Raw genomic sequence first — 23,024 nt, forward strand, 5'->3', positions numbered from 1 at the left:
AAACAGACCTCTTTCTTCAACTCAGACCTCTGCCTGATTATGAGTCTAAAGCAAATCACCTTGGAACCAAAGGGCTTAACTTTCTAGGTTTGCAAACTTGGTCAGGAAAGAAGGCTCGCATAGCGTTTCAGCGCAAAAGTTATCTAGATATCTGTTTTCAGAATATGGGGGATGAGGAAACAAATAAGTATGATGCAAGTAGATATTGCTTTTTCTTTGTCTAAAAATAATTCCAAAATAACTCTATAATTTGGATTGTATCTGTTGTCATAGGACATACTTTCTTGAAGAGATTTTGCTTTATTTTTAACTTTTCTATCTGGACCATTTTCAATTCTTTCCCTCTGTTCCATTTCTTTGTTTAAATCAATTTCCAGCTATTATTAGCTAATGTAAGCCACTCCTTCGCATCACAGGTGCCATCAAAATTCTTCCTTCCCAGATGCAAAGGGATCTGATCAAACATTTCTTTTTTTTAAAAAAAATATTGGTTTTTTTAACATTTATAAGGGAAAAGGTAAATGGAAAGGTATACAAATTTTGGCAGTTGCAAAGTGTGGCAGGCGCCCCCTCCCTCCAAACTCATAGTATACATCTGAGTATAAAACATTAATACATAGTCATTTATAATCAGCATATTAATTCTATTGGTATTTTCAATCAGTTTATACATTGTAGTATATAATCCACATATAATTCCATTACTACTTTCGGTCAGTTTATAACAATGAGATTTTCTTATTCATTTTTGTGATCTGAGCTTTCTTGGTATTGCCCCTTCTCCCCCCGCTGGCAGAGCTCCGGCCCCTCCCGTGTCCTGCATATCCGTTGTAGGATCTTCTGTTTTTTCTAGGTGTGTTTTATTTTTTTCCATAAAGGCCTGTGCCTCTATGGGTGTGTTAATTCTAATTCTTGTCTCCTCCCAGAATATCGGCATACCTTCAGGCATCAACCATCTAAACCACACCCCCTTCTGGTATAATTTATTCGCCAATTGCGAATAATTTTTCCTTTTTTCCCTAATTTTCTTGGGGATCTGTTTCAAGATGGTTATTTCCCTATCGTGGTATGTCAGTGCCTGCCCCCTTTGCACACCCAGAATTTCGTCTCTTGTGCTTTTTCTAAGAAATTTAATATGAACCTCCCTGGGTACATTGTGTGTTCTGGCATAAGCTGAGTTCACCCTGTAAACCAGATCTATCTCCCATTCCATCTGTTGTTTTTCTTTGTGTATATATTCAGCCAAGATGTTTGTCATAATGTCCCTTATATTTTCCCCATCTGCCTCTATGACATTTTGAAATCTAAGATAAAAGGACATTTTCTCAAATTCTCTTTTCATTTGCTGGGTATCAAGTTCTTTGTTTCCCTTCTGCACTGCTTCTACCCCCCCCCCTCACCTCCGCCACCCCACCCTCCACAAGGTCCAGTCTCTGTGAGTTCTTATAGATTTGGACTTGGTTCTCTTTAATTTCTTCTTTCATTTCCTTTAATTGTTTCTTAATTTTCTCCTGGCCCTGTATAAGTTGCTGAAGCATTTGTTGCAAATCCATCTCTGTACTCTTAGGTTGCATCACGTCTGTAATCTTTTATTGTGTGGCAGGACTGGATGTTGCAGATGTCGGGGCAGAGGTAGCAAAGCCAGGTTTTCCAGGGGGTGGTCTTTTAGGAGACATAGTTTATAAAATAAAGAGTTCAGTCAGTATGGAGAATGGACAACTGGAGAAGCAGAGCAGCCAAATGAGTCCAGGAGGCAGAAGATCCAAGCAGAAGAGAATTTCTCTAGTCAGTCTGGCAATAGAGAAAAAATTTTCCCCCAGAGAGTTCAAAGAATAACAATCCACAAGAGATTCTTCTGGGTGGCACGAAGACAAAGACCGGAAGCCTGAATTTTAAAGGTGGAGTCAGGTTTCACAATTCATGAAGACAACGGAAGTGTGCCATCTTGCCCTGCCAGTTTTGGGCTCAGAGGCATAACAAAGTTTTAAAAGTTCCCCCAGTCCTCAGATCATCAATAAGTTATGGAGTTAGATTCAATGAAAAGTCACATTAGCAAGGGTGAGGCTGCATTGGTTGGCTCTCCCCCCTCCTCCTTCCCCTGGGGCTGAGAGCAGAATTGTTCCAAGCCGCTTGTCCAAGGGGGGGGGAAATCCCCCTCCTTCCAGCCGCACCTCCAAAGTAATCCAAAAGTTAAAGTTTTAAAATTCTGAAAGGTCCTTCAAGTCAAGAAAGGAAATGAAGAGGGGAAGCGCCTCACCACACCGCCGCTGCTTCCTTCTATTTTTTCATACTCCGATAACCTTGATCAAACATTTCTGATGTTATACTGCTTTGCCCCAGTTACCTGACACACATCACACTTTTCTTCTGATGCAATTTTTCATTCTATATTTCTTTCTTTAAACCTTCAAATAGCTTTTTCAGTGATTATGCTTTCCCTGCACTGTTGAGTTATATGTAGCTATTAATTATCACATTATTTAAAAACCTGTATTCTCTGTTCCTAACCTGGTCTTTCAGCCTTTCAACATTGCCACTGTAACTGAGTCCATCCACCTTGCTGCTGTCTTCTTCTCTTTCCTTCCACCTTCCCAACATTAAAATCTTTTTAGAAAGGGGAGTCTTTGCATAATGTACCTGAAGCAGAATAATTTGAGCCTGGATATACAGTACATGCCTCGTGAGAACTCTGGATTGCTTTGTTTTCTTTTTTTGCTGTTCAATGTCTTTTTTTTTTTTTTTTTTTTTTTTGCTGTTCAATCAATTTTCAGGAGTCTTCTCCAAAGTGCTAATACTCTACATATCTGGCTTCTTCAAAAACCAAGTTTTGTTTTTACTGATGTTCAGAGGGAATAAATACCATGGGTTACATGATTTTGATCTTTGTAGGCATAGAAACACCACAGTATTTGAATAATTTTCCAAAGGCCTTCATGCTGCTTTACCAAATGCTGGTCAAATGTTTGTGTGTGTGTGTGTGTGTGTGTGTGTGTGTGTGTGCGCGTGCGCGCACACACACACACACACACCATGCCCCATATTTTTCAAAGTATAAGACACATTTCTCCCTCTTAAAAGAGGGTGAAAATTTGGGTGTGTCTTATACACCGAATGTAGTCCTGCCCACCCACCGGCTCCCACCCTTTGGCCTCTGCCTCCCAGCAATTTTTCTTCTTACAGCAAACAGTCTGTGTTGTGTATATAGTTTTCCCTCTGGTCCGCTATGCTAGGGGGCGCTGTGCTAAGCGCTGATTGGCTGACTGCTCTGACAGCGGCATATATAAAGGCTGTCAGAGCAGAGCTCAGCTGTTGCCTATTAGCGAAGCGCGTGTATTGTGAATTGCCGCGTTGGCAACCTGTTAGCAATAAACTGTTAGCATTCTGTTAAGTCCTGGCTCGCCTCCATTTGTCCACCTGTGTTCTCCGCAAGCTAGAACATTGGCGACGAGGATGGGATCCTCTGGAGGAGCCCAGGCAGAGCTGTGAGTCACTAACCAAGAGCTGAAGTCACTGAGAGCTGATTTCCCTCAGGGAATTACTCGACGAAAGGTCGAGTGAGTCACTGTCCATCGTATACTATTTTGGCTGATAATCAACAGAAGAAGTTACCTCAGAGATGGCATCCATGAATACGTTTGCCGCTTTCAACGCGGCTACAGAGACTTGGGTCTCATATATTTCACGTTTTGAATGCTACTTAGAAGCCAACGGCTTCACAGACTTAACTGAGCAGCGAAAAAAGGCTTGTTTTTTAAATTTGTGTAGCACAAAGATGTTTAATTTGGCTGAAACCTTAGTTGCCCCACTCTCTGTCCACGATATAACCTGGGACGCGTTAATGACTAGATTAAAGAATCATTACGCCCCATCGCTCTCCCGCACCACACGAAGATTTGCCTTTTACCATAGGGTTCAGCGAGAGGGCGAATCTATTAATGATTACGTGGCTGCGTTATGAGCCGCAGCTGTCCATTGTAGGTTTAGAGACCTAGATGAAGTGTTAACAGATCAGATTGTGGGAAGTGTTAGGGACCTCCGGATACAACGCCATCTACTGGCCAAACCCGAGCTCGATTTGCAAACGGCCCTTGACGAAGCCAGGGCTGTAGAAATGTCAAACAAATCCACAGATGAACTCCAGAGGTTCTCAAAACCTCTGTCTGCAGAAAAGACTACCGAGGTTCACCATGAAGACACTCTAGAGGATACCGGAGCCGTCGGGAACGATGAAGTGCATCGGCTGCGTGGTGAGCAACAAAAAGGGCGCCAGGGTAAGGCTGTATTCCGTGCAAATTGCCCTGGATGTGGGGGAAAACATGATAGGGCAGACTGCCGTTTTAAAAACACTGCCTGCCTCCGTTGCGGGAGAAGGGGCCATTTGGCGAGAGTTTGTAGGTCAGTAGCTCCGTGTGCGAACGCGTTAGAAGGGAACTTTCCCAGCCCTAACCAAAGTTTCAGGAGGCCTGCAAACTCAGGCAGGAACGCTGGTTCTAGGAAACAAGATTCTTATTTCACAGTTAGTGATGACAAAGATGAGTATGCAGTGGATCAGATCATCCATGCACCTAGGGGGAAAATATTCCTCAATGTTAGGATAGAGGGTAAGCCCTGTCAAATGGAGATAGATACTGGCTCAGCCGTGCCTATCATATCATGGGCAGGACTCAGGAGAATTGTGCCAGGTATTTCACAGGGACGCCTATCCCCGTGCCCATTGAAGCTAAGGGATTTCCAAGGAAATTCCATTCCTGTACTGGGAAAGTTTTACTGCAAGGTGTCATTTAAGCAGTTTCAAAAAAGGCTTCCCCTTATCGTTGTCAAGGGCCCCAGGCCAAGTTTATTAGGGCTGGAGTGGTTCGAAGCGTTAGGTCTAGCCATAACTTGTATTGATCAGATCCAGACCACTCCACACCTGGATACTCTGATTAAGGAGTTTCCCGAAGTTTTCGGGGAAGGATTAGGGAAATATACTGGCACACCCATTGCTTTCAATTTAGACCCCCAAGTACCACCACGGCGGCTAAAGCCACGCCGAGTGCCATTCGCGTTGAAATCTAAAGTAGACGCTGAATTAGATAAGTTAATAGCGCAGGGGGTGTTGGAACCTATTGATCATGCCCGCTGGGAAACTCCCATCGTCATACCAGTGAAGCATGATGGGTCTGTGCGCATCTGTGGGGACTTTAAGTGCACCCTTAATCGCGCATTACAGCAGAGTGCATACCCCATGCCGGTGGTGCAGCATTTGCTGCACTCTCTGGGACAGGGAACAATTTTTGCTAAGCTCGATCTAGCTCAGGCATATCAGCAGTTGCCTGTGGATGAGGCAACTGCTGAAGCCCAGACTATAGTTACACATAGAGGCGCTTTTAAGTGCCACCGATTACAGTTTGGGGTCAGCGTAGCGCCAGGGTTATTTCAGAACTTAATGGAGAGGCTTTTGCAAGGGATACCAGGCGTCGTACCTTATTTTGACGACGTCCTGGTATCAGCCCGTTCCATGGCGCACCTTATGACCCGTCTACGAACCGTACTTCAGCGTTTCCGCGGTGCTGGTTTAAAGCTAAAAACAACCAAGTGCCAAATTGCTGTCCCACAAGTTGAGTTCTTAGGGTTCTTAATCGATAAGAATGGAATCCGTCCTACGCCTGCTAAGGTGCAGGCGATCACACAAGCCCCCTCACCAACAAACAAAGCCGAGCTTCAAGCGTTTTTAGGGCTGCTCAATTTTTACAATATTTTTCTGCCGCATAAAGCGTCTGTTGTGGAGCCTCTCCATCGCTTGCTAGACCGTTCCGCAAAATGGTTTTGGGGAAAGAGAGAGGCCGCTGCTTTTGCCAATATAAAAAAGTTTTTAACTTCTGAGACTGTTTTGCACCAATACAGCGAATCCCTTCCAGTGACTCTAACCTGTGACGCATCGCCCTATGGGGTCGGAGCAGTTTTAAGCCACCGTTTACAGTCTGGCTTAGAGGTACCAGTCGCATTCTTCTCCCGTACCCTGTCTTCGCCCGAAAGAAACTATAGCCAGCTCGACCGGGAAGCTTTGGCTATAGTCGCCGGGGTGAAGCGGTTTCATTCCTATCTGTATGGTCGTCATTTCCAAATTGTGACAGATCACAAACCGCTGTTGGGCATCATCGCTGGGGACAAGCAAACTCCACAGATCTTGTCTCCCCGGTTCACGAGATGGACGGTGTTCCTGGCAGCCTATAACTATACCCTGCTCCATCGCCCAGGGAAGCACATCTCGCATGCTGACACGTTAAGCAGATGTCCCCTGCCCATTGCCGTCCAGGATCCTGCTCCTGCCTCCAACGTCCTCTTAATCGACGAGATGCAGTCGCCCATCACAGCAGCAGACGTGGCCACGCACACACGGCGAGACAGACTCCTCTCCAGAGTGCTGGCTTGGACTGAACGCGGCTGGCCAGCCAAACCTCTGGGCACCGAATGGCAACCTTTTGCAACCAGACAACATGAACTCTCCACCCAGCAAGGTTGCCTCCTGTGGGGAAGCCGAGTCGTCGTTCCTGCCTCCCTCCAGGAAGCGGTGCTGAACACGCTGCATGAAGGCCACCCCGGCATCGTCAGAATGAAATCACTCGGTCGCAGCTACGCGTGGTGGCCGGGCATGGACCAGGACATTGCACGGTGGGTCTCTGGCTGTGAAAAGTGCCAGGAGTCCTGACCTGCGGGTCCCAGAGCTCCCATCCAAAATTGGGAGCAACCCAGAGCTCCATGGTCCCGGATCCACATGGACTTGGCAGGCCCTGTCAAGGGCCAGGTTTTTATTGTAATTGTTGATGCTTATTCTAAGTGGGTGGAAATTGCCTTACTGTCTAGTACTACTGCCCCTGCCATCATTAAGGTACTCAGAAGGGTTTTCGCTACTCATGGGTTGCCTGATCTAGTGGTATCGGATTACGGTCCCCAATTTACTGCTGCCCTGCTCGGCAAATTCCTTACACAATTAGGGATCCGACAGGCATTTGTAGCGCCCTTCAATCCGGCGGCCAATGGCCTAGTGGAACGCGCGGTCAGATCAGCTAAAGAAGCGCTGGCTAGGTTTGGTCCAACTAACTGGCAGGAGGACATAGATACATATTTATTTTGGCAACATGCCACCCCATGCGCCACAACTAATAAAAGCCCTGCTGAATTGTTGATGGGTCGCCGAATTAGGACAACACTTGACAGGCTTCACCCCGAATATGCCCCATCTAAGCCTCTTGACTCACACAGTCAGATTAAAGGTTTCTCTATAGACACTACTGTGTATGCGAGAAATTATGCCGGCCACCCACTTTGGGTAAAGGGAATTATTAGAAAAATTACTGCCCCCTGCTCTTATTTGGTCGAAATAGAGGATGGCCGAATATGGAAACGCCATATTAATCAGTTGCGGAACCGGCAAGGGGAGGCAAACACCACAAGGGAGCAACTGGGTATGGATTCCGAGAACACACAAACAGCAAATTCCAGGCCTACCAGCCCAGAACCATGGGAGCAACAAGGCCTAGACTCCGAAGTCACTCAAACACCAAATTCCAGGCCTGCCTCCCCGGACCCACCACAGAATAGAATTAGTAAACCTAGGAACCTACCTAGTGTTCACTGTAAGTCTCCAGCAGGGGTAGAGCCGAGTAGACAAAATCCCGGGCCGTTAGAAACCACGGCCACTAACTCCGAAGCAGACGTCACTCTGCGAAGATCAGGGCGGGTCCGTCACCGCCCAAGGTACTTGCAAGATTACGCATGCGCTCTCTAGGTGTAAAGGAGTGTTGTGTATATAGTTTTCCCTCTGGTCCGCTACGCTAGGGGGCGCTGTGCTAAGCGCTGATTGGCTGACTGCTCTGACAGCGGCATATATAAAGGCTGTCAGAGCAGAGCTCAGCTGTTGCCCGTTAGCGAAGCGCGTGTATTGTGAATTGCCGCGTTGGCAACCTGTTAGCAATAAACTGTTAGCATTCTGTTAAGTCCTGGCTCGCCTCCATTTGTCCACCTGTGTTCTCCGCAAGCTAGAACAGTCTGTTTCAGTTTCAGCTTTAGCACAGCTTGATTAGCACAAGCAGCTGATTGTTGGTTGGATCGGCCTCCCGACTGTCAGCTGTTTCAGGCTGCAGGGAGTGTCATTGCCTATTGCCACCTCCACATGCCCGATTTTCCGCCCATTCCGATCCCACCGCCCAGAATGGGCTGAAAACAGGGCACACAGAGGCCGAAAATGGGGCATGTGAAGGTTGAAAACAGGGTGCATGGAGGTGGCAAGAAGCTATGGTAATACCTGCAGCCTGAAACAGCTGATGGTCAGGAGGCTGATCCAACCAACAACCAGGTGCTTGTACTAATCAAGCTGTGCTGAAGATGAAACTGAAACAGGCTGTTTGCTGTAAGGAGAAAAATTGCTGGGAGGCAGACAGATTTTTTTTCTTGTTTTCCTCCCCAAAAGCTAGGTTCGTCTTATACTTCGGAGCATCTTATACTCCAAAAAATACAGTACCCCTTTTTTTCTTTGCTCCTTAATGTTTCTTACCAGAGCTTGATGATCCTTGCTTTTTCTACCATAAGTGTTGTGTCTTCAGCATAATACAGATTATTGATGTTTCTTCCTCCAATTTTAAAACTGCACTTATCTTCTTCTTCCAGCTTCCCTTAATTTATGTGTGCCATATAGGTTAAATAAATATTTATTTATTTAGATTTATTTATTTAGAGTACAGCCTTCTAACACACCTTTGCCAATCTGAGGTCAGACTGTTTCATTATGCTCTATTTACTGTAACTTCCTGATCTGTTCATATTTCTCATGAGAATACTTAGATGCTCTGGGATTCCCAATTCCTGAGTACTTTCAGTTCCAATGCAATCAAAGGCATTTTTGTGATCAACGAAGCACATCATGACTTTTTTTTGGGGGGGGGGAGGGATTCTTTGGCATTCTCAATTATCCAGCAGGAATCAGCAGTAATGTCTCATTTTCCTTGGCTCTTTCTAAAACCAACTTGAACATCTGACATCTTTTTTTCCATTAGAGCTCTAATGTTGCATGATCCATATTTTGCTAGCATGTGAAGCTAAGGATATTATAGAATAACTTGCACCCTCTCTTAAGTCCCTTTGTTAGTATTGGAATATAGATTGATTTTTTCCAATTTGTTGTCCACCATGTTCTCCTCCAAATTTGCTATATATGTATACACATAAAGGGAATTTGGGAAAAATATTTAAAAGCAAAGCAGGTACAAATTATAATATTTCTGACTGGCCATTAAGTTTCTTCCTTAAAAACCTTTTGTTGTCATCATCATCAATTTCTACTTCGTTTTATGAATTTGTAACGGAGTAGTGGTATTTTGTGGTCTGACTAAAGCATTGTATCTTGTTTTAGACTTTTTTGGGGGGAGACAAACTCATTTTGAAGCAGCTGTTGTTCCCAAAAGCGCAGAGGGTAAGATGTGCCACTATATTAGCAAAGAATTTCTTTATTTTTACTATTTGCTATGATTTATGGAGGGGTAATTATGTGTAGTTAACATGATGCTGGTCACCAGAGCTATCCTTATTATATGAGGTTTTGACTTGTTCTCACATGTTAGCGCTAGCAATATGGTTCTTCTATCTTTCTAAATTTTCTAAATGTTTCATAAACTTTTTTCCCACTCAGGATCCTTTTCCACTTTTAAAAATCATGAGGACCCCAAAAGACATTTGGTTTGTATGTTATATTTATCAATATTAATAATTAAAATTGACATATTCACTGCCACCACTCCTCTCAATTGCAGAATGAGATTTTAATATAATATTATAACACAGCAATTTTCAATATAGGCAGCAAATAATTTTGATTGAGAACCTCTGAGAAGTTCTTAGGGGATCCAAGGAGTCCTAGGATCACACTTTTAAGAAATATTATTCTAAGCAATGGATCCACCAGACACTGATCTTGTTATAGGTGCTTTACATCTATTGGTTTTTATCTTTTTGCCCAAGATTAGGTCAACAGAAATTATGGGCTGAAGCAATTCTGAACCTGTTGAAATGTGACAACATTTAAAATTTTGGTACACCCCTAATGCAGAGGTGGGCTGCTGCCAGTTCAGACCAGTTGGGCCGAAATGGTAGTTCCGACTACCGGCTGGGTTCGGCCATCCGCCCAGCGCTATCCCGTCCTATATATCTCACTATCTGGCTCGCTCACTCCACCCACGCAGCCCAGCTGATTTCTGTGCCTCGCCTGCTCTACTCACCATGGGTGCCCAAGAAAGTGTGCTGGAAGCCACGTACAGGAAATCACCATGTTTTTGAAGCCGCACATTTTCGGGTCTGCACTAGGCAAACCGTTGTTATGTGAAGCCCAACCTCTGCCCTACTGTAGTTATTATTTTTGTCCTGCTTTTTATTGTTACAGATGTGTTTTTATTCCTCTTTGGATAATGCATCGAGTCTCTTGAGTAGGCAGTTTTAGAAATAACTTTTTCTAAGCTAACTAAGAAATAAACAAGAAACATGATTATGTGACTTGGGGGAGGAAAAAGGAAACTATATAGAAGTAATGAGACTGCTGTAATTATTTAATAATGAATAAACAGAAATACCAGATCTTGGTTGAAAAAATCTAGACCTCCTCTAGATAGAAAACAAACAACTAGCGTTTCTGAATCTCTTTGCTGACAGCTGGTGGTTTTGTGAAATTTTGAAGCTTAGATGCCATCCTCCCATGACTGGACTAGGAAGGATATGGCACTAAAGTGCTGTCAGTACAGATAGTCCTCAATTTACAACAGTTCACTTAGTTACTGTTCAAACTTACAATGGCACTGAAAAGTGACTTATGACCGGTTTTCATAGTTACGACCGTTGCAGCATCCCCATGGTCACATGATCAGAATCATATATTTATGACCGTTGCAGTGTTCTGGAGTTATGTGATCACCTTTTGTGACTTTCCGAGAAGCAAAGTCAGTGGGGAAGCCAGATTCATTTAACAACCACGTTAATAACTCAACAACTGCAGTGATTCACTTAACAACTGTGGCAAGAAAAGTCATACAGTGGGGCAAAACTCACATAATGAATGTTTCACTTAGCAACAAGGAATGTTGGGCTGAATTGTGATCGTAGGTCGAGGACTACCTGTACTCTTCTTCCACTCTGCATGGTTAAGGTAGCTAATAGCAAGGAAAATAGATTCACAAGGATCTAAAGGTGAACTGACTTTGTGTGTCATTGATAAGTTTCCTATTCCATGTACAAAGTCTGTAGAGATTCTCAGTCATCCAGGTCATGGTTCTCCCAAAGATGCTTTTTCATGAGGCAACTGGACTTTCTTGTTTTTTTCTTTCGAAGACATTTCACTTCTCATCCAAGAAACTTCTTCAGCTCTGACAGGGTAGTGGGGAATGGAAGGATTTATATTCCTTCCTAATATAAATTGATATTCCTTCCTAATCCTGTCAGAGCTGAAGAAGCTTCTTGGTTAAGTCCAGTTGCTTCCTGAAAAAGCACCTTTGGAGTATTCCATGTACACTTAAGGACGCTGGTCAAATGAAGAAACTAAAGGCAGTTTATTGCAGATTAGTCCAATGGATGCAATCTCTCCCATGCAATTAAAAGTGAGGGACTTATGAGGAGCCTGCACATGCGCAGAAGGCTTCCCTCTATGTATCCATAGCATATAGCTGGATCTCAGGCAGTCAGAACCACAGTGGAGAGGAAGCCCATTTCATCCAGTTTGGGTCCACTTGGCAGCCAATCCTAGTTTATTGCCACACCCATGTGTGAAATGTTGTGGGGTGGGGTGGGGATTTCCGTACAGTCCTATTTAAGATTATTCTTCCACAGAAACACTGGTGAAGGTGGCTCTTCACTCAGCAGGAAACACGCGCTGCTTTTTTTGGGGGGGGGGGGAGGAGGGAGAGACATCCTCTCGGGATTCTGCTGCCTCCCCCCAGCTGGGGAAGGCGCGCGGTTTGTCTCGGGACGCGACTCGCGCGCTTGAGCCCGCCAGACTCGGCTGCTGTCTCCTGAAGGGGAGGTGGGGAGGGGCCTTTTTGGGAGGAGACTGAAATGGGATAGGGTCTCCTGCTCGAGCGGGGGGTGGTGGTGGTGGACTAGAAGACCTCCAAGGTCCCTTCCAGCGCTATTTCTGATTCAGCACGCGCCTCCCCCGCGAAACACACATGAGGGGGGAAAAATTAAGAGAAATAATTCCTCCAACGGCCGAAAGGTGGGAGGCATTTCATCCGAGGCAGCGCGAAAGCTCTCTCGCTCCCTCTCTCTCTCTCCGTGTGGTCCGCCCAGAGAGATTGGGCGGCGGGAAGCGGCGGTGCTGAGGCTAGGGGGAGCCTGTGGCCCACTGCGGAGGAGGAAGAGGCGTGAAGGCTGGACGGCGACTCTCTTTCGCTGCCAGAGGGCTGCCGTGTGCGCGCTGACTATGCCATGAGCGGCGCTGCCGCCGCCACCTCTTACTTAGAGTCGCCAAAAACGCAGGAGAGCCGAGGCGCCGCCGCCGCCCCCTCGCCATGCACGGGCTGTGCTACTCCCTCTGCTTGGTGGCGGCCGCTGCGGTGGGGCTTTCCAAAGCCAACAGGAATTGCCCGGACCTGGTGGTTGACAGCTGCCTCTGCACCGCCGAGCGCTCCAAGGGACCCGGCCGGCAAACGCTCCGCATCAAAGTTGTCTGCAGCGGAGGCGACTTGGCGGAAACTTTGCACCCCTCCTTGCTGCCCAACCGCACCGTCTCCTTGTGAGTAAGAGAGGACGGGGTGTTTGTTTGTATGTACGTATGTATGTGTGCGTGCGTGTGTTGAGGGGAAGCGCTTAGTTTTGCCTGGAGACTCCTTGGATCGAGTCCCTGGAAACCTTACAGGGCGGGGGCGGCGCTTTGTGCATGGTCCGAAGCCTCGTCTCCCGGTTTTTCGGCGTCTCCGATGCAGCCTAGGTAGATTCTGGCTCTAGAAAGAGCTGCGTGGAGAACCCCTCGGGTGGGATCTGCTTTTCGGGAATCTGTGGATTACGTTTTATTGGTTTCAGAAAAAACCCGTTCCAAAACGGAGGACTTACAAGGCTGCGGATCCCTTCACGTTTACACCGCCTTGTGCGGGATTTGTTGGGAGGTGGGGAGAATTATGGGCAGGAAATCCCTCTGTCAAGGACCTGGTTGCAGACCCCCGAACCGAGGAAACGACATAATATACTGGATACTGAGTTTCTCAAACCGAGAAATGTACCGTATATTGTTAAAGGAAATTAGCTCTTTCTGGAAAGGGAATGGGTTTGGAGAGAGGGAAGGGCTGAAAGAGTTATAAGATTCTTTTTCTTCCAAAACCTGAAAAGGCTAGTTTAAGGACCCAGTTTAAAAGTTTGGTTCCTCAAATGTTAACTTTCCAGTTGAGAAAAGACAAACTCAGCTATGGTGGAGATGCCCAACAGATATGTTGTGTACTCTTGGAAATCCCACACCTTTTTCCTCCTGCAAAAGAAGAGTGACAGGATGGAAGCAATACTTTGGGGATCTTTTGATGTGGAAGAAGGCAGGAATAGATTATATTCTGGCATCACCTTTGATAAATAGAAATCATCCTGGAAGGATAAGGTCTGATTCTTGAATGCAGCTCCCCCCCCCCCCCCCAAAAAGATTGTACAATAGAAACCCAAATTTTCTTTCTTTGGGAACTTTTGCTGGCATTTTATTTGTTTTGAGGGGGAGTAATGTAAACTGGAAAGTAAATTATGCAATACCTTGCCCAGTGGTTTTCAAATAATATTCTCATGCTTTGGCTTATATCAATTGAAATATCTTTATACCCGACTGAGGATAATTTCAGATCATAAAGATATAGCCACAAATACACTGAATAGTAAAGGTTTAGCTGGATTTGAGAAATAAGATCTATTTCCATACATTGTATGCTAATTTTAACTGTTCAGAGTTACAAAAATCTCCATTCCCCACCTCCAATCTAATGCAATGTTAAAAATATGTTTTGAGTGAGTTCCTGTTACATAAAGTAAAATTGATAGGTCTGTTTGTATGCAAATTTACTTAGATGTCATCATTGAAACCAATAGGAATAATATGCAAATGCCATTAAACACGGACTGTAGATTAGCAAACTGATCTGATTAACAATAACAAATAACTTTGAGTGTTTTAAAATGCAAAGCAGTCTGGTTTATACTGTATAAACTTTATTCTTACAGCCTGAGGTATAGTTTATTTAAAACAGTGTTGAATGTAATTGATTGTACCATTTTTTTCTCTAAATGATTCATTCATCCAACAAGTCCAGTGCTGTTGAGTGTAATTGTTGACAACTCTTGCTGTGAAAATTTCCAGTCTTTGCTGAACTTTATTCTTAAACTTGACACTTTTCAGAGAGACAACTGAAAAAAAAGAGTAATTTACAACATCTGTGGAGCTTGTGCTTGGAAAATACAGATGTGCTCTGTGTTCTGTTACTTAAACTTTGGCTTGCTCTATCTGTTCTTACTATTCTTCTGGGAATCTCTTTCTCATTAAGTTATAAATGTGCCAACTTCATTTTGAACGGAACTTTTCTGAAATAATCCAGCCAACATCATAAAACATATGTAATTACTGGTGTAATTAATTTAAAGATACAGTGCTAAAATGTACATGTGAGCATGAAATATATTCAAAAGAACTGGTGTGCGTAGAATCATAGACATTACTTTGGAGCAAGTCATATTCAAATACTGATCTTTCAGTAAATATTCATTGGACTATATACAGTGGTCTGTTCTTCTCTTAGGGGTTATTAAAAGCTACCTCCACATGTTCTTATGCTCTTGTGCTCTCCATCCTTGAGTTATTCTGTGAAATTTGTGCATATTGTGAATTCACACTACACATATGTGAAATCTGTCTCCACTGCTGATCCCAATCCTTTTTCCTGCCTTTGTTAAGTCACTTCCGCCCAAGATAATTAGTGACAAAACCTAACAGATTTATACTATACCATGATGCTGCCTTTGGATAGTGTTTTAATAAGGAGGCTGGAATACCAGTTTCATATACTTGTCTTGGACTGCTTATGAGATGAAGGCAATAATATAGGACATGGCAGAAACAATAACAATTACCATGGTTAGATGCAAATAGGGAAAATTATATTCCTTATTCAAATATGATGGATTCATTTTGGCAAATTGCAGCATAGTTGTAAACAATGTTTTCTTGAAAGTAAAATACATTCATTTCACTTGTCTTTAATGGTTTGGAATGTAGATTTAAGCATATTATTAAATGTGTACCCTTTTATACACAGCCACTTAATGCAGAATATTCTGACAAATTTAAACTGTTTCTCATAACTGTTTCATATTAATTGGACTGGTAGAATAAATGAAGCCAAGCCAATAATAATATACATTTGCTAATCCTATTCATGGTACTATAATTACATAAACATAGTTTTCGAAAGGTTGTTGGCATATGAAAAAGACCAAATATGTACAGTACCGAACAATGATTTCTATTTGGAAGGAAATCCCATTCAGTGTTTATTTCCAGGTAAGTACAGAATTTCAGCTTAACAGTACATTTCAACATTAAACTTTTAAACTGCTTTCCTATTTTGACCACTTATTTTGCAAGAAATCAAGTTAAAGGAAATTATTCCTACAATATTTTAAACAGTTGCTCAAGGAAAATATTAAATAAACAAAATTAAAAGGAAATGCTTTTTTCAGTAGATGAATAATTCAGCTGACAGATTGATTGAAAGTGTCAAATACTTGCTGCAAAGAATGAGGTTTTGGTTAATCAGATTACATGGTGTGACATTTTGCCAGCTGCAGAAATTGGTTATAAAAAGTTTATGGAAGACCTGGGAGCAAATATTTTTATGAAGATATTGGCTGTTTACTTCTGCTTTATTTTCCCTCAGAGAAGAGGCTTCAGTGAATGGAACATAACGTTTCAAATGTTTTCAACATTTTACATAATTGAAAAAAATTATCCAGTGATAAGCCATTAAGGCAATTATGATCATAAATATTTTTTCATGGATATTTAAACAGAAATTAGAATTTTCAAAGAGCACGTTTATGATGAGATAAATTTATCTGATATGTGTATGGATGCCTGAGCCATTTCCAAGATATTACAGACTGATTATATGTTATATGTTGCAGACAGATATAGTCTTATATGATAAATGATTGAGAAATGGGGAAAAAAAAGTAGTCCCACTTTGTTCTGGATGGTTATCATTGCCCTGAAAAATAACATTACTATTAATTAAAATATGCGCATTTACTTAAGATTGTATTGAATGGTACATTTAGCTATACTTTCCACAACCTACAGTGAATTGACCCAGTTGGAATACCGGAGGGAAAATAACTCTTGTTTCAACTTTTGTTGAAATGGTAGTTGATACACACAACAGAATTAGGGATAATTGCTGTTAGAGGATTTGTAGATTCTGGCTATTTTCTAGTGTTTGGGTGTCAAGAGGGAAAATCTCAACCTTGATTTGTATGAACAGATTTTAGCAATTGTACATTTTGGGATGGTCTAAGTGAGGTTCACATAAATTAATGAAGTGAACTGGCAGTTGAATCCAACTGAGACGATTAAGCAGCTGCTCTGCCTTCTTGATGTGTAAAAGGGAACTCTGTTTAAAATATTCTCCATGCATGCCATTCTGACTAATAAGTCATGTTCCTAGGAATGAGAACTCTACAATTTTAGCTCTTTGGTTTTTTAAAAAAAACATTTTGATTTATATTCAAAAAACAGTACTGTAGTGTATGCAGTACTTCCTACCTCAATGTTAGATTAATAGTATGTCACTAAATGATTAGAGGTAGACTTCATCTTACTTGTCACCAAATGTATCAAGATAATTGAGGTATTACAAAATATTGAAATACAACACTAGTTATTTTTATCACTGGTAAAATAAATACATGGTAGATTCTGAGTTTACTGACTAGGACAATCGTCATTAGAAAAAAGGATGAATTCCAGATCAAATCCTATAGGCGTAAGCTTTGCTAATATCTTATTTGCAAAAAATGTCGCATATTTATTTATTTAGCTAGGCATTCAGAAAAACAAAGCAATGTTATTTATATGTATTAATTAGTACAGCAAGACTACTCTTGATTAATATAGTTTATTAGAGGTCAACTATGATGACATAAAATCTCATTGATTTAATTTGTAAATTTACTCTGGTTTGCTAATTTGCTCGGTTTTGAAGACAATGCTCTTATTTAAATAATCCTTTACTGATTTGCAGAATCATGTATATTAGTTCATTCATGACAGTTTATTCCTATAATTTTTTCTGTAATGGTTCAAGGTTTTTATTTAGAGCTATTATACAGTTTTTAAAATGAAATCTGAATTAGAAATAAGCTTCTTGCCTAAACATAAAATCAGAGTCTTTTAAAACAGTTTAATTATATAGTATTTCTATTCTATACCATTTATTGATTTGTTGAGGGTGAAAGTAATTGCAATGTGATAAACATGCATATCCATATGATTTTATGACAATGTATGTAAGGTAAGTGGCTCTGAATAAAAAAAAAATCAAAAGAATTCCACATTCTATAACTTGTAAATATTTATCACTACTATAACTAATACTAATTTAATTCCATTTGGGCTTTAACTTTTTCTACTCTAAATTTATTTCCCTTTTTTGCAATAATTTATTTTTTCTTCTGCTGGAATACAATGATATATTAGCTCCACATCTGTAAAACATTTAGTCTTGGAGTTTATTGTCATTGAGTTGATAAATTTAGTCATGTAAGATAATTTGTTAATTTACTTCCCAAATTGGTATAATTTTTTAAAAGTTCTTTTCACCTTATACAACTGCATATTTAATTTTATGACCACAGTCATACATAGTTCAGAACTATTCTTCTAAATGTACTGTATATATCTGTAAACAGTATGTTATCTTAAGATAGTTATGCTTTTTTCCTTTTTCACTGAAATACTGCAAGTTGATATTTTGCTGTGTCTTAGTTTGAGCTAGTTCAGAGCTTTTTAGGAGGATATACATCTACATACATATGTACACAAACACATATATACGGTGTATGCACACACACACAGACAGAGACACACGGAATGTCACACATTTGATTCTGAAGAAAGCTTAACAAAGAAAGTTACAGATCTTTTTCTCTGATGGAGCTTTTTCTTGACAAATTTTAAAAAATGGCTTTTAGTTATCTCCAAATCATACTTTATAATACATATAATTAAAAACAGGAGGAAGCATATCTACAGACGATTATACAGGATAAATTTATTTTTTCCTTGTGGCAATGAAATATCAGCATTAGCCATGCTTTAGCAATACCTCTTTTTAAATTTCATATTTTTTTAGTTTTTCTGTTGGTATATGGTATATGGTAAAAAGCAGAAGCAAAAACAAATAAAGGACCTAACAGGATGTTTAGTTCATAACAGCATCACTCATTCCTCTTTTACGTAGGAAAATGACTCAGCACTAGAATATTACTGATTTAGAAAGTGAGTTTGAACATCCATTAGGAATAAGGAATTCCCCCCCCCCCCTCCTAAATTTGTTTTTCTGGTATCATCTACTGTTTCCTTCTCTGGAAATGCTAATCTATATATTTCTGATTGTTGTTATTATTACATGTATCCCTTGCAAGTGATCCTTGGAATTCTCTGATGTACAGATACTCTTTGACATACAACAGTTCTTTTAGTGACTGTTCAAAGTTACAATGGCACTGAGAAAGTGAGTTATGGCTCTCTTTCACAGAGTTATGACAGTTGCTGCATCCTCATAGACACGTGATCAAAATCCAGACACTTAGCAACTGACTCCTATTTATGATGGTTGCAATGTCCCAGCTTCAAGTGATCACCTTTAGTGACCTTCTGACAAGCAAAGTGAATGGGGAAGCCAGGTTCACTTAACAACTGTATCATTAACTTAAGCAGTGATTCACTTAACAACTGTGGCAAGAAAGGTCATAAAATGAATCAAAAATCACTTACCAAATGTCTTACTTAGCAATAGAATCTTGGGCTCAATTATCAGTTGATTATTATCAGTGTAATAATCTTAGGTATCTCCTAGAGAACGTTTATTTTACTTTTGTTAGATGAATTAGTCTTCTTGCTTCTTCTGACTCTTGAAATCCACCTGTGTTTCCTTATCTTCTTCTGAAGTAGAGGTTCAGTCCACTCTATGCTTTAACCAAAGTTCTTTTGACCGATCATCTGTCTTGAGGTCATTTAAATGTCTAATGCTAAACTGATTTGGTTTAGACAACCTTCTGCTATTAAACTGTCTCCTTCACCTACTTGCTAGTGAAGCACAGAGAATTTCCTTTTCCTCAGCATGTAGGTGGAAAAGGTCAGAGGCACAGGCTTTCTATTGAAGCATGTTATTTCCTAATCAACTTTATTTGTCTTTTTGGTCTGTCTTTAGTTAACAGGCTTGGTTTTGTTCATCAAGTATGAGTGAATATGGATATAACGAAATGCAGGATTCCAAAATAGGAAGAGGAAGGAGAGTTATGTATGTTTTCTACCTTGAGTTATTTATAAAAGAAATAAAGGCAGGGGAAAAATTGAATGAAAAATAAATAAATAAACAAACAAACAAACAAACAAACAAATAAATAAATAATAAATATAAATAAATAAATAAATAAATAAATAAATACAAAATTTCCTATAAATTTGAATATAATATGAAGATGTGCTGGATATTGTTTTGTTCTGATATTATATTATTAGGAGTTGATCCATTCATAGATAATAAAGTAATGGATGAATATCCTTGATCACTAAATCCATTTCATTTAGATTAAAATAAAATGGAATCAGTGATCAAGGACATTGATAGATATTTTCCATTATTGTATGCACAAAGTTGGAACAATAATGAAATACCCACAAAAATAGATTAGATTATAACATTGATGGAGCATGTGGAAATGTCTAAATTGAAGACTTTGGTCAGGGAAAAATGATAAAGACCTTTTAAAAAGTTTGGAAGCTTTATGGACTTTTTATTGAAAGGAGAAAAGACTAAACTGATGATTTATGGATTTGGGGGTTAAAAAGGGCTAAGGAGCGAGGAGAAAGAGTAAGATGGCAATTACTCAATGGAGAAAAGGAAAGAAATTAAAATTCTTTGTTTTTTTACTTTTTATTGTTTTCTTCTTTTTATTCTTCTTTTCATTGTTTGCTTCTGTTGTATTCTAAATTTCTAATAAAATATTTTTAAAGGACATTTATCAATATTTATGAACTTTGCACTTTCTAACTGGGTGAATGGCTTCTAAAAAAGTAAATAATAATCATTTAAAATTTATGCAGTGTGGGTGGGTCTTTTAAATTCTATTTAATGGCTAAAAATCCTTCACATTTGCTGAAGTGCTGGGCCCCTTGTATAAAGGCTTCTTTTGTGGTATTTCACCAGGTGGCAGCACCTGGTTAAATTTATCAGGCCTTTAAAGCTAAGCATCACTTGGTACTTGGATGGGAGGGTATCAAAATATCAGGGCTATAGGCAATCCTGGGAAGTTTTAAAGTAATCCTGGAGGAGGAATGATGATCCATTTGTATATCATTTCCAAGGAAAATGGAACTCAGTTTGACCACATTTATATATACATAGTGTATACTTCCTGGATGACTTAGTGAACCACGCTGCAATTATAAGGAGAGTGGTTATAAATTCTATTTTCATCATCCTTTTTTTCCTCAGTTGCTATGAATTAGGTCAATATTATCCTGCTCCATATTGCAGAACAAAAGGGTTGATTGTCTGAATTCCTTTCCTTCACTTTCTTTTATGAACACATATTTGTTGATCATAGTTTGTATTCTCAGTATTTTGGCCACATTCAGTGCTCTCAAATTTATTGCTTCAGTAATTATGTTCATTTGTACTACATGTGGATACGTTCTGCATTAGTAATTTCCTTTAAATGTCTGATTCCCCCCCCCCCCTCCAGTTCTGGTTTTTAAATGGGCTGATGTGCTGAAGCTTCTTATCTTGAGACATCTTGTTTCTTTCCTTATTTAATCAGGATATGTCTTAACATAATGGTTAGACTACAGCTCTGTTCTTAGTAAGGATGCCATTTACGAAACAATTGCAGCTGCCTTAGTTTTGCTAAGTCTCCGTAGCTGAAATGATCAACTGCTGTGTCAATTTGAGATGGGAAATAAAATGGAAGGGTCACTGACCCTTCAATTCCTTCACCCATATAGGGCCTATCCCATAATAGGGCCCCAGGAAGTATAGCATACTTCTAAACATGCGTTCAAACAATGTAAAGCAAGGATTCTCTCCTTCCCAGGAAATATATTTATGGGGAAACAGGAAAGCCAGCCTTTCTATATGTGCATATGAGATTCAGTGAAATATACTTCTGTACTGTGGCTGCAATTCAATTGTCTCCATTTTCCATGGTCTAACAATTTTACATAATTAGACTGGAACAATCAGAAATAACAATTTCTAATTATGATTCTTATGGCAATGAAATCTGGAGTAGTTTGCCAAAGCTACTTTATGGCACATTAAAAACAAAATAATGTTCAAACATCTAATACAAGTATTTATTTATTGGATAATAATTTGTATTTATTGGTCTTACGTTTGATATTAAAAATGCACTTACTTTGCTAAATTGACCCAGGTCATGTAACAGCAGTGTTAAAACAACCCCTAACTACAGGTAGTCTTCATGACTATAATCATGACAGGTACTGTATTTTTCGGAGTATAAGACGCACCGGAATATAAGATGCAATATGGTTTTGAAGAGGCAAATTTTGAAAAAAAGTTTTTGCACTCTGCAAACCTCCCCAAAATGGCCTGTTTTTCGTGAAAACGGGCCCTTTAAAAAAAGGCATGAATAGCCCTTCGCCGGCTTGTGGAGTGTTCCGGGGGGGGGGGTGTTGGGTAAAAACGAGCAAAAAACGGCCCATTTTTTGCTAAAATGGGCCCATTTTTTGTCAAAAAAGACATTAGGAAGCTTATAGAGTGTTCCTGGGGGCGGGGGGGGGGGGAAATTGAGCAAACAATGGCCCATTTTTTGCTCATTTCTGCCCTCCCCAGCTCCCAGGAGCTCTCTGAAAGCCTCCTACAAGCTATGCATGGCCATTTTGGTGAACGGGGTGGAGTTTCAGGAGACAAAAAAGTGCTCTATTTAGTGTATAAGACGCACTCAGATTTTTAGCCTCTTTTTTGAGGGAAAAGGGTGCGTCTTATACTCTGAAAAATATGGTAACTTAGTTGTTAAGATGAAACCACAGCTGTATTTGTAATCTTACTTCAACTTTTCTTTGCTTTACAGACCTGATAAGGTTGTAACTGCAAGGATTGCTCACAAAATTACTTTTTCTTTACTAACTGCAAGTGTTTGTTAAATGAAATAATTACATAAGAACTACTTTTATAGATCCAAGCACATTTGTTACAGTAGACACTAGATTTATTCATCAATACTTGATTAAAGAAAGTCATAGCTTGAAGCAGACAGGTAATATACCACATTTTGAATTGCACATCTTCAAAACCAGAAGAGCTGTAACATGCGCTGTACAGGTAGTCCTTGACTTACAACAGTTCATTTAATGACTGTTCAAAGTTACAACAGCACTGAAAAAAGTGACTTATGACTGTTTTTCACAGTTATGACCTTTGCAGCATCCCCGTGCTCATGTGATCAAAATTCAGTCACTAGGCAACTGGTTCATATTTATGACCGTTGCTGTGTCCCAAGATCATGTGATCCCCTTTTGCCACCTGACAGACAAAGTTAATGGAAAAGGCAGATTCACTTAACAACTGGGTTATTAACTTATTAACTGCAGTGATTCACTTAATAACAGAGGCAAGAAAGGTTGTAAAATGGGGCCGTGAAGTAAAAGTCCCAGTGAATCAGGCTCAGTAGGAACAAAACCCAAATTGAATACATACTGTTTTTGAAGTTAAATGTACATCAAATGAGTAGTGATGTGG

General features: G+C 40.5%; 1 protein-coding gene across 2 annotated transcripts in view; it reads left to right on the forward strand.

Annotated features, from left to right (window-relative positions):
• The first annotated feature begins 12,396 nt into the window (after positions 1 to 12,396).
• The window catches only part of ADGRA1 (adhesion G protein-coupled receptor A1), a 426,992-nt gene continuing 416,364 nt past the window's right edge, over positions 12,397 to 23,024 (forward strand). For both annotated transcript variants that reach the window (XM_081953900.1, XM_081953901.1), the window contains exon 1: positions 12,397 to 12,751. In XM_081953900.1, the coding sequence (XP_081810026.1) occupies positions 12,528 to 12,751 (224 nt within the window). In that variant the 5' untranslated portion in view covers positions 12,397 to 12,527. The remainder of the gene's footprint in view (positions 12,752 to 23,024) is intronic.

This window comes from Natrix helvetica (assembly GCF_964273705.1).
Source record: "Natrix helvetica genome assembly, chromosome: 5".
Classification (NCBI taxonomy): Eukaryota; Metazoa; Chordata; class Lepidosauria; order Squamata; family Natricidae; genus Natrix; species Natrix helvetica.